The sequence below is a fragment of the Colletotrichum aenigma genome (assembly GCF_013390185.1).
Source record: "Colletotrichum aenigma strain Cg56 chromosome Unknown KSG_Cg56_contig08, whole genome shotgun sequence".
Taxonomy (NCBI): domain Eukaryota; kingdom Fungi; phylum Ascomycota; class Sordariomycetes; order Glomerellales; family Glomerellaceae; genus Colletotrichum; species Colletotrichum aenigma.
The window spans coordinates 2695950-2707987 of NW_023500914.1; the positions used below are offsets into that span (position 1 = coordinate 2695950).

At 52.9% G+C, this 12038-nt stretch overlaps 2 protein-coding genes across 2 annotated transcripts; one reads left to right on the forward strand and one right to left on the reverse strand.

The window, feature by feature from the left end:
* Nucleotides 1-1959: 1959 nt before the first annotated feature.
* CGCA056_v012216 (uncharacterized protein) lies at nucleotides 1960-2711 on the forward strand (the record flags this gene model as incomplete). The annotated part of the gene is made up of 2 exons (XM_037327460.1): nucleotides 1960-2525; nucleotides 2579-2711. The coding sequence occupies 2 exons, from the start codon at nucleotides 1960-1962 to the stop codon at nucleotides 2709-2711; spliced, it is 699 nt and encodes a 232-aa protein (XP_037173908.1).
* Nucleotides 2712-10338: 7627 nt separating this feature from the next.
* On the reverse strand, nucleotides 10339-11806 carry CGCA056_v012217 (Fumarate hydratase; the record flags this gene model as incomplete). The annotated part of the gene is made up of 2 exons (XM_037327461.1): nucleotides 10339-10528; nucleotides 10584-11806. 2 exons carry the CDS (start codon nucleotides 11804-11806, stop codon nucleotides 10339-10341), a joined length of 1413 nt encoding a protein of 470 aa, XP_037173907.1.
* Nucleotides 11807-12038: the final 232 nt, after the last annotated feature.

Below are 12038 nucleotides of genomic sequence, written 5' to 3' on the forward strand. Positions count from 1 at the left end.
CAGGCAGGCCCAGCTCACCCCGCGCCCACCAACCCATCGCCGCCAACCTCTCTCTCCCCGTCGTCTCGTTCGATCCTAAATCGGGACACACGAAGACTTTTTGGAAACATGTCGCGGGAGACGGGGGGCCCCCAAGGATTTTCATCGTCTTTTAAACATGGGTGCCGAGGAAACCGGTCACCCGAAGAGAAGACCGCCAACAGAATCAACTTGCGAAGCTTGTACAACAGTACACTGCGCTCCGGCATAACACACAAACGCCAGGGATCGCCCGAGCCTGACTGAACAGAGATCGGCTACACGGCAGGCTATTCTCTCTACTCTCGTTCTCGTTAGCACTCTGCCAGAGTCAGCTCAATCAATGGCCGCTGCGCAGTGGCCCTTCTTTGGCTTCCTCCCCCTGCCATGTCGGAATGCTGTGGTGTCCTAGCCAGGGCGCTAGCTGTGTTGGGTTCGCTGCTGGGCTTGGCTGCCTCGAAAGTTTAAAGGCAAGCGATCCAGGTGCAGCTTGCAGATGTCGTGACATGAACAGGACAGCCAGAAAGAAACAGGGCCGCACAGGGTCGTTAGGAGGCCAAGCAGAAACAGCATGTGGGAGACCATGTTCGAATCGCGCGCCGCCGTCGACCAGGGCGCAACCGCACTCATCCACAACACAGGGTCCAGAGCATCCCTGCATCCCTGGACGAGCCTAGATCCCTGGGCCCTGACCCTGCCGCCGTCCCTCCTCCTCCTCCTCCGTCCTTCTCTCCCAAGGGCCCCTGGACGCCCGCTTTTGGGGGGAGGAGAGGAGAGAGAGAGAGAGAGAGAGAGAGAGAGAGAGAGAGAGAGAGAGGAAGGACCTGGGCTGGACTTGTCTGTGAGAGCAGCATCCAAGACGGAGTCGAGCAGAGAAAAGTGAACGGAGAATACCTCGAGCTAGGTAGCAGCAGACCTACCGTCTTCGGGCAAGCCAGGCCATGTCAAATCAATCCCAATGCGTAAAAAAAGGTACATTTACGTTATTACATAGTTTCCCAGTGCCGCCCTCTCTTTCACCAAGTCTCTCGCTCTCTCTCTCCATCTGAGTCTTGACACAATAAACACCCACGCCGCCCCCAGTGCCCATCGTTCCTACAGCTGATTACGGATAGATCTCATTCCAGACTAATCTGTTCTCGCACTTCCTTCCCTCTCGGCCGGTTCTCTTTTGTCTATATTACCACCAAGCCTCCTCCTCTCGCCTTGGCACGTCAAAAAAGAACTCCACGAACACCCTTCCTCTCACTCGCACTCACACATCTTTGCCCACCACCACCCTCCCGCATCCGGCCGTCCTTACTAGTCGCCCCGTCCCATCTTCTTCATTCCTCGCGCATCTTGCATCGGCGAGCCACACCTCAGAGCCGTTACTTGTTTTGTTTCACTCGCCTTCGAGGTTTCCCGCCCTCCATCACGGACCCTCTCTGTCTTCTGCTCTGCTTTGAGCCGGAACCTCTTTTTTGGCTCTACGCTGCGCTCGGGTTCGCCCTTGTGCCTGGAACCTGACTCTCGGCCGCTACGACCCCGGTCCTCTCTTTTCTTCCTCTAATAAATCGGGTGCCCAGACCTGACATCCCACCCACGGCTGTTCATCCCCCGCATCAACACCTACCACCACCACTTTTACTCTTCGACCACATACGATAACAACCTTGAGAGAGGTGCTGCTTGCCACTCGCATATACTTCAATATAAACCTGCCGTCTATGCGCCTTGGCTTCGGAGTATTGGTGGAATAAGAGTCATCACAGAGGCTCAAGACAACTTACACAACGGTCACACGATCAACTCACGAGATCTTCACGACACATCCACCGATATACACTAGCTTATACAGCGACTCTCGGCTTCACTCAGACACTCGAAGCATATCTGTAGAGATCATCGACGACACCGTCTAATACGAATCATCCACCACCTCACCAACACACAACCACCATGAAGCCCTCAGCATTCCTCTACGCCCTGGGCCTGGCCAAGATGGCCACAGCAATGCCCGTCCCCATGACCATCTCCGATATGGTCTCTCAGATCAAGGGTGAGGCTCGGCGCTGGACACACATCACCCGCGTCTCCATGCACCGCATGCGCCCCGTTGCCATCATCCAGGAGCAGGAGCAGTCCGACGACAGCAAGGTGGAGATTGTCTTCGACAACCGCCCCGTCTCCCCCTCAAGAGTCATTCCGCCATCACTCGTCCTCGCGGCGCCGAGGCCGCTCAAGACCGACTACCTCCAGGCCCTGTCAAAGCACCCCCAAGCAGCAAAGGACAGGGTTGTCGACGTTGACGGCACGGGGTCCCCCGAGACCATTAAGCCGATGACGCTCGAGGACGGCCTGGCGGAGCTGATGCCCTCGAGGGTACCCTGCTGGAAGCACGTGCAGCTCCCGAAGCCGACTATCGCCATCTTTGAGCAGCACCCCGACCTGATCGTCTTGGGCGCCGTCATCGCTCTGGTGTTGGTTCTTTTGGTGCTGGAGACGGTCGGTACGACATTCCAAGGGTGAGTTCTCTTCTGTAAAGCACGTTCAAAAACATGAGACTAATAATGAACAGGGTCCGCAGCCACTACACTCTCCCCCAGGGAGAAATCCGCCTGGAGGGAGACGAGAAGCCATGCAAGGCCCCGTCATTCCGCTCATACGTGCCCCCGTACCGGGACGAGGAGGACCCTGAGAGGCAATCATGATTGTACACCAAGGGAAAAAAGAAAGGAACAGGGAAAAAGGGGGCGGTTTCAGGCTACCACGACCTATTAATGTGATTCTAGACGTTTGCGATACCATTTTATTTTACTACTGAGCGCGGCGCTGGTTTTTTGGAATACAAACGAACTTTATCATCGTTAGCCTTGGGGTTTTCTTGGCGTGTTGTGAAGTGATGAGCTGGGTGCGACATGGGAAGAACGAGAACCGGATCTCGACACGAGAGAGGCGATGAATCGATGATGGGCTGTGATAGAGACTTGAAGAGTACTGATGCCATCGCCACAGGCCGCCAGCACATCGACGACTCTGCCGAGGTACTCGACACAGCTTCGCAACGGGAGATGACATGGATCACGTCTACGTCTACGATCCGGTGGACATTCATTCGAGGGACTCGACTGGTTTAGTGGTAGGCAAGTGTGGTTTGTGGACTATGGTCGAGTGTTTTCCCCATGGCTTCGATGTGACCGACCGTCCTAACGCGTGGGTCTGGATTCCTCGCAGTCCCACCAGTTTTTCGCAAGAGTGAACAGCCGGATGGAAGACTCCCCAATTTGTCGCATCAGCAGGAGACGGCCACGAATTGCAACAAGCGCTCACGATCGGAAAGGGCGAAGGTCTGTCTTCTTGCGTGCCGCTCAAACCGAAACTCCCATCTGGCGGTAAAACCATCCAGGCCGTCAACCTATCAGAAAATCACCCACAAGCCGGACCGCAAAAGCACTCGACGACGATGCCGACTCTCACTATTGCAGTTCTGCACATCCGCTTTTCCCGCGGACGTCCCCATACATGCATGCAGTTCTCGGGCCCTGCCGGATGATGTGGGTGGGTGGGCATGTGTGCCGAACGTCCCTAACCCCCGGGTGATCGGCAACTTTGGAGTCGCAGATCATGGATCACGCCAAACGTGCCGTGAAGCTTATGTTCTTTTTGCCATCCTAAATGTTGAAATGTGTTTCCGGAGGAGTTTGTATTTATGCGTAATTCTTAACGCATTTTGAGGCTGTCGACTGCAGCGATCACAACCACCTCCTTCAGCTTGACACCTGCAATCCTGTTGGAAAATTAGTGATTACGTGAGCTACCTGTCACTCTCCAGACTAGGCATTCTTTTAACAAGAATAGCTTATATATACAGGATAGATGTAAGATACTCAAAAGACAGGGATGAAGACGAGGGCGGTGACGGCGGCAACGGCGGCGACGGCAGTTGGGATGCCTTCACCGCTGAGCCAAGCTTTTATGGATAGATACTCGAAGTGAGTCTGCGCAGACTTGGTCAGACGTCTCGATTCATTGGAAGGACTTCGCGAAAGAAGTCATTGTGGTTTGTTAATAACTTCCAGCCCTGTTCAAGTTGTTTTGTACTTGCATCGCAGGCAGGGGGTGTTCTGAGCACTTAGCCGCAGCTGAGTTGTGAACGCGTGACGACATAGCAAAGGAAATCCGGTCTTCCGCAGTGATACATAAGACGCAGGCCTACAGTTGCGCCATTCACAACACAATCCGGGCGACCAAGTCTCCTTGGCTGCTGATTTGAGGCGAAAGACAGGTTGGATCAGATTCAGCTCGTTCACAACCTTGGACAGGGCGCTGGTCTGGAATACTCTCGGATAACTTTCTTGTTCTTATTGATCTTCAGCCTTAGTTTGGACTAATGCAGGACCGAATAACCTGGAGACATCACCGTGGGCGTCATTGATCAAGTCAAAGGCTGTTACGGGAAGTTGTGAACACCAATGTCTGCGCATGATGCTTTGTTGGAGATGCGCAAACAGGCTCGAACGGCGCATATTCTTGTTGAAGAGATTTGGATATCTTTTCTTTGTGCTTTTAAAGAAGGGATCAGTCATCAGCCATCACAAGCTCTATAAAAGACGGGTTGCATCCTGTCTTCTGGTCTAAGGTAGCCAGCCAATGCATTGAGGGCTATCTACCTGGCCCTCTCATGATCAGCATAACCCCATCCTGGGCGGGCTCTCAATACTCCGAGAAATAAGGCAAGCCTACATGATTGCGGGGATTCATAGAATTTTCCTCGCACATTGTGGTCACCAATAATCACCAACGGTGCCGTAAGGGGCCACAGAATCGGGCACATGCTCTGCATGCCAATCAAGCAGAAACGCAGATCGTGCTGGGTTGATTGTATTCACACAAGTATAGACACCCGCTCTTATATTGTTTGCGTTAGAGCATGAAATAAATCATCTACGCATCTATCGCAAGCCAGCCAAGACGTCTCGTCGCCTCACAGAGCATGAATTGAAGGCTTTGGTAACTCACGGCAAGAGCATTGTTTACTCATGGCCATAAATCAAAATGCCAAGCATATAGGTGTGCGCTTGCTGAATCCTATTAGGTTGTATTAACGCTACGTGCATGTCCAACTGCCGTTCCAGGCTTACCGTACACTATTTGCACCCCAATCTCTGCAACGACACTCTGAATCTTCGCACAACAGAGACAGGAAAGGTGGGAGCTGGCAAACCAATGCGTATCGTGACCCGAAACGTGAATGATTCATCGAGAGCGCAAAAAAGCCGCCCTGACCCGAGCGACGTGCGGTCTCCCCGTAGATATACCAAGCCGACAGCCTTGATTGCCTCATTTCTGACCATTTCCTATTTAAGAGACAATCCAGCTTCCTATGCGATGGAACCCTTCCCCAGTCTTGGCATTTCAGCTACGGAACCACCAGCTCAATCCACGGAGATTTTCTGCACATCGTCATCGCAACTGGACATGGAGCGTTGCCGCTTTGCCGATTTACGACTCCGATCTAGCCGCTGAGAGGCAAGGGATCCTATATACAGTCCCATTTAGTCTAAACCTTCTAGAAGGATTGACCGCAAGGATTCTCCATCGGGGAAGCCAATCCCATCACTCCTATTTGAATTGATGTCATCTTTTTTTTGGTCTTCCCCCGTCCCCGTACCCTTCCCCCTTCCGTTGTGGTTCGGCGACCGAGGGGGTGCGGGTGCGACAGCCTCGGTTCCGACGTCGAAAATGACTCGTTCCACTTTATGTTTGTGGCTTCAACGGTGCCGTCCACCGGGAAAACGGTAGATGGCAAGAAGGTTGGAATTCTCACAGGGCGGGTGTTCGGATGATGCGGGTTGCTCTATTGGAAGTTCTTAAATGGGGTAGACGAGATCTAGAGTGGTATTTCTAGCTTCAAAACAGATCCACTCTTGGCTATTGAAGATGATATGGGTATTCCAATCTGAGAGAGGATTCAAAATAACGTTGTCAGAGGCGGAGTGTGACAAAAGAATGCGAGGTTGTCTCCCTGGTATGCCTGCCCTGCCTGAAGCCCCATAGCAGTCTTCTTTTCGTCTGTTGATGCCCAGCTCAAGGACGACTCCAGAACCCAAGGAGATCTTCGCTCTAGTGCAGTTTGCAGTCGACTTAAAAACACCATCTCGTTTGCATTTGGCTCGTCACATGGTCTCTCAATGCCCACTCTCCATCCTACTCCTGGTCATCAAACGCACCTCGTCGTGAGTTGCTGTTGGCCACTTTAAAGCCAAAGAAGGTGTGAATGGTGCTTCGTTGACTCCAAGCCCACCCAATCCAGCCCTCTGTCGTCCGTTCAAGCCTCCAAAGTATTCATCCTGAATTTTCGACTCGGTCGACATCCGTGGAAAGCTCAAGGTTAGTTGTCCATAGCAGAACTAGAAGATCCTCAACAAGAGTGCCGGGATGAAGAAAGGTTGGAACGTTTGCGGCTCTTGTGAGGAGAGAGAGAGCGATGAACAGCTCGACCAACCGACTTGATCCAGTCCCGGCCCCGATGATGGGTCTCCTTATTCTGAAATCCCTGATCCTGCAATTTTTTCTTCTCGGCAACAATGTACTGGGCAAGTTTGTCGACGAGAGCCTCCGTAGCATGCACTCCCAGGTCCGCCTCCATAACTGCCGCAGTCATGTACTGCAGAAAGCGATGAAAAGGAGGCCCCTGGCCCTTGGTAGGCCGCAGCTCACAAGAGCTGCGCAGAAACCGGCCCATACTGCGCCATAACGCTCGCCAAAGGGTTGGAACACCTTGCCGGCGCTGAATTTCCAGTCTTGGTATCTCCACATCAGACAGGTCTCGCCGTTGGGCTTGGGGAGGCCAAAAAAACCAACCAAATCATCCGCCAGGCAGGCAAGTTGCCATCGAAAGCAGATGACTGCGATGGTATCAAAGGGCGAGTGAAGCTTCTTCCTATCGACCACTGAATGGAGGTGTCCACACGATCCAACATCAGTGCCGTTACTCCAATCCCCAGGGCACGTCTGGAGAAACAAGCCGGCCAAGATCTTCACCCGCTGTTGCCTGTCACTGCGAAGCTCTCCTTCGATCTTATCCTCGATAGACAAGCCGCTTTTCGAGCTCGTGAGCTGTTGTTCAGTGCTGTTGGTGTTGTGTGCTGTGGTGTGGTTCCATATGGGCCTTTGAGTTTGGGCTTCCGGCATGGGGAATCGTCTTAAGAGAATTCGTACAGGGGGCGGTGGCAGCCATAATACTCTTGTCGACGTCTGGAATGGTTCTAGGGTTAGTCATGGTGAGAAGCTGACGGCGGTTATGCAGAATAAGACAAGACGAAGATTAATGGGCAAAGATTGATAGGTGGGCGAAGATGAACGGGCGAAAACTAATGTGCGAAGACAAATGAACGAACACGGAGACATGAGCAGTCTGCACCCTTTGTCCGGTGGCAATACGGCTGACATAAAGCTCCCAAACTGCCACGAAGGTGCGCAATTTCAGACACGAATTCCTTACTTTTGCTATTCCTCGGATTGTCGATCAAGGTGTCTATTCGGTTCACTGTGTAACACACCAGAAGGATTATCAGCACAATAGCTAATTCCGCTTGAGAGCATCACCTGTTACTGAGCAAACAGTTTTGCTCTAGCAAACAGCGTACTAGGCGGGCTTTACTGAAGAGTTTTACTATCCGGGCGAGTAATGGGTATAGAGGACAATAGGAACGCTCACGGCGATGGAAATAACCACCCTAATAGCAGGACTCTTGCTATGCTTATGACGCTGAGAAGCTTAGAAGTCAAGTGTTTCCTAATAAGTGCTAATAGAAGGAAGTATATAGTTCATGGTTCGGATCGCTAGGAATCATCCGCGGCAAGCGCAGTGGATCATCGTGTGCGTGGGAGATCTTGATTTATGTCCCGGCAGGGAGGTTCCTTTTAGCTTTCATGGATAAAAAAAGTATGACACTAGAAGCTAGTAACATATCTACCGGGATTTGTCTCCAAATTTCCCTGGGCACGAGGATTCGACCTTCTCGGAAGTGCAAGAGTCTGAAAAAAAAAGATGAGAGCCTGAGCACCATCCGACCAGGTATAAACATCAAGCCAATTACATTCGTCAGATGTCAGGGTGATCCAACACAAGTAGGCACCACTAGAATATCATACTACTCATCTTAGAGATAATATATTTCAATGGTGAATGAAAAGCAGCCTCATCTATGTCCAGTTTCCTTGCTGGTGGTATGTTTGGACGAACAAGTCACCCGATGACTATGGCGAAAGCGAAATTCGTCGCTTACCCGACTTCTCATGAAAAAAATGAAAGCAGCAGCGCACATCACCTAATCTCTTGAACCCAGTTCGGCAACCCACACAAAAGTCAGTGCTTGTAATCGTAATGGCGTGTATTTATCAGTCGACTTATACCAGAGCACTCGCCTTATACTGGGCTCCTCCGTCTCATATAAGACCTATGGCTCGTCTTTGACACAAGCTTCTCGAGGGACAAGAAATGGAATGCGTCGCGGGATCACGCAGAACTGTTCAGGGCGCCATGTTCCCAAGGAGCATGCTTTTCCACTGATTGAGTGCGAGATGCGTCTGTCACATGGAGTCCGCCCCACGATCTCGGTATTTATCATACCGGCGAAATCGGTGTTGTTGTCTTCCCCTGTCGTCGGCTTATTCAATGTATAGACATCAGACCTAGTAATCGAGACAACTCAGACACCATCCCGCGTCTGTCCCTACACCATAGAAGGGTTGGCAAGAGGCGCGGTCTTTCGCGGTTTCGGTGGATTATTAGCCATTCCTAGTTTCTGGCAAGATGTGGGTAATCTATAGACGGAGAGCTGAACAGACAAGATCAGACCGAATAGCGAGGCATGGCGCTCATGATGATCATACCTGGGCTCATTCGCGATGATGTCTGGACGAGAGATCTTCAAATTGGAGTTGATCATCGCTATGAAAGCTTGACGAAGGCCAGAGATGAACCATTTTCTCGACCAATCTCGTCGTTTGAGTATCGCTACTTCTTCTACCATAAGAGGCAACAAAGCCTCGTGTATGCTTGGGAGTGTTACCCTCGAACAGCGACGGGACCAGGGCTAGTTATGAAGACGAGGCGGATGTTTCTGCCCGTCTTCGCGCGGCTCTTGAGTTGTCGATGTATTCAATGACAAATACTCACTAGTTGAAATGGTAGACAAATTCCTATTTCGCATGGATTCATCAAGACTTGCTTCAATTATACCCGCCCCGAGTTTAACCGAGCTCCAGATCCAACTAGCGTGGGCCAATGGTGGCCCCAAAGACATTAAGAAGTGTTCAACTGCTCCTTGAAAACATTTCAACCACAGAGCGCCGAAGATTTACCAGTCATAAGCCCCGTGAATGAGATGCCGCTCATGGGAATCTTTCATTCTATAGCCACGTAGTATGTTTTTGAGCTTCATGCAATGATGAGAAAGGGAAACCGCATCGGACAAAACTTGCGACACTACAAGAGCAAGGCAAGGCGCGGGATCGAGAACTGAACGAGAATGTTGAACGCCCCTATGTCTATTCATCTACATTAATAAGCCACCAGCAGAGACGCTTACCATGGCTCGATGCGTCCTTCGGCAGATTCTTGGGAATTCCTATTACCTGTTTCCCGCAACACGTGAGAAGGTTGCCTATTTCGAGACACTGGATCGACATCAGTTCCATCAGCAGACTACCGACGCATTTGTATGGCCAAAGGTTGCTCAAAGCAGAAATAGCAAATTTATAGCCGTTCAGTGCACAGCCCTGATGGTCGAACGCATGAGAATTCATCATTGACAGCAGGTTAATGAGATACGATCATACGAATTTCTCGCAGTCCTTGCACGGGATCCTTTTTCAGCTGCGTCTATTTTATGGGTACAGTTCTTGGCGCGAAGTGCTCGCAATTATGCGTTGCTGACCTTGTTCGTCTCATGCGGCATGACCATCATGCTCAGTTCATCTTCACTAGCCGTCCGAGAGAAGTACCTTTCTCATGGCTCGAGTGACATCTCGCATGTGAGATGAGATGGCAGCTGCACCCAAGCCTCAATGCGGGGGTGCCTCACATGCAGACACGTAAGAACACATGTGAAAACGCGGGGGCGGGGTCAGGAACTGTATGTGGCTTCATATGTTTTTTTGTTTATTTGTACGTTTTACGGTTCAATTCCACAAAACGGATCGCTCAAGGGACCGCATTGTTTCCTTTTCGTCATAGGTAACAGGATATCGTTACGTAGTTTACACGGGATCGGTGACATTATGCCACATTTAAACACATTTTTGGGTTGGGTTTTCGGATTTCACGGGCTTTTAGGCCTTGTAGGGCTTGGGGCCGATCATGAGCTCGGGGCGGACGAGCTTGTCAAAGTCCTCCTCGGTGAGGGCCTGGAGCTCGAGGGCGCTCTGCTTGAGGGTGAGGCCCTTCTTGTGGGCGTTCTTGGCGACCTTGGAGGCCATGTCGTAGCCGATCTTGGGGTTGAGGGTGGTAACCAGCATGAGACTATGGTGTTGTTAGCAAACTTCAAAATATCTCATGATTGAGGTATAAAACTCACGATTCCTTCATGATGCTGGCAATCTTCTCCTCGTTGGCCTGGAGGCCGACGACGAGGTTCTTCTCGAAGGAGCGCATGCCGTCGGAGAGGATGCGGACGCTGTGGAGAAGGTTGCGGATGACCAAAGGCTTGTAGACGTTGAGCTCGAACTGGCCGTTCATGCCGCCGATGGTGGTGGCGACGTGGTTACCCATGACCTGGGCGCAGACCATGGTGAGGGCCTCGCACTGGGTGGGGTTGACCTTGCCGGGCATGATGGAGGAACCGGGCTCGTTCTCGGGGAGGACAAGCTCGCCGAGACCGCAACGGGGGCCGCTGCCGAGGTAGCGGATGTCCTGGGCGATCTTGGACAGGGAGCCGGCGAGGGTGTTGAGGGAGCCGTGGGCCTGGACGATGGCGTCGTGTGCGGCGAGGGCCTCGAACTTGTTGGGGGCGGTCTTGAACTCGGTGCCGGTCATCTTGGAGACCTCCTCGGCGATGGCCTCAGCGAAGCCCTCGAAGGTGTTGATGCCGGTGCCGACGGCGGTGCCGCCCTGGGCGAGCAGGCGCAGGTCGGGCAGGGAGGACTCGACGCGCTTGATGCCGGCGTCGAGCTGGGCGACGTAGCCGGAGAACTCCTGGCCGAGGGTCAGAGGAGTGGCATCCTGCAAGTGAGTGCGGCCAATCTTGATGATGTTCTTGGCGTCAAAGTCGTCGACCTTCTTCTGGAGGGCGTCGCGCAGGCTCTTGAGGGAGGGGATGAGCTCCTGCTCGATCTCGAGGACGGCGGCGATGTGCATGACGGTGGGGAAGGTGTCGTTGGAGGAGGCGGAGCGGTTGACGTGGTCGTTGGGGTGGACGGGCTTCTTGGAGCCCATGGTGCCGCCGAGGATCTCAATGGCGCGGTTGGAGATGACCTCGTTGGCGTTCATGTTGGACTGGGTGCCGGAGCCGGTCTGCCAGACAACGAGGGGGAAGTGGTCGAGGAGCTTGCCGTCGGCGACCTCCTTGGCGGCCTGCTGGATGGCCTGGCCGATCTTCTCGTCGAGGCCGAAGCGCATGTTGACGGTGGCAGCAGCGCCCTTGAGGATACCGAAGGCCTTGACAATGGGAGGGGGCATGCGGTCCTGGGGCTGGTTGATCTTGAAGTTCTCGAGAGAACGCTCGGTCTGGGCGCCCCAGTACTTGTCCGAAGGGACCTGGATCTCGCCAAAGGCGTCGCTCTCGGTACGGGTGCCGGCCATTCTGGTGACAGTGGTGTGCAGACTTCTCTGGAGAGAGAAAGGGCTGGTGAATTGTGTTGATCGGGAGGCCGTCGCGGGGTAAATAGCTGCGGGGGAGGCGGTTCGGGTCGAGCATGTGGAGAGGCTCTTTGCGCATGTCCTCGGCCTAACGGTAAGCCGTGAGCTCGCCAGGCCGGAAGCGGCGCGTCGAGCTGGTGCCGAGCGAAGCATGACGGATCTGCTTTTTGGGGTG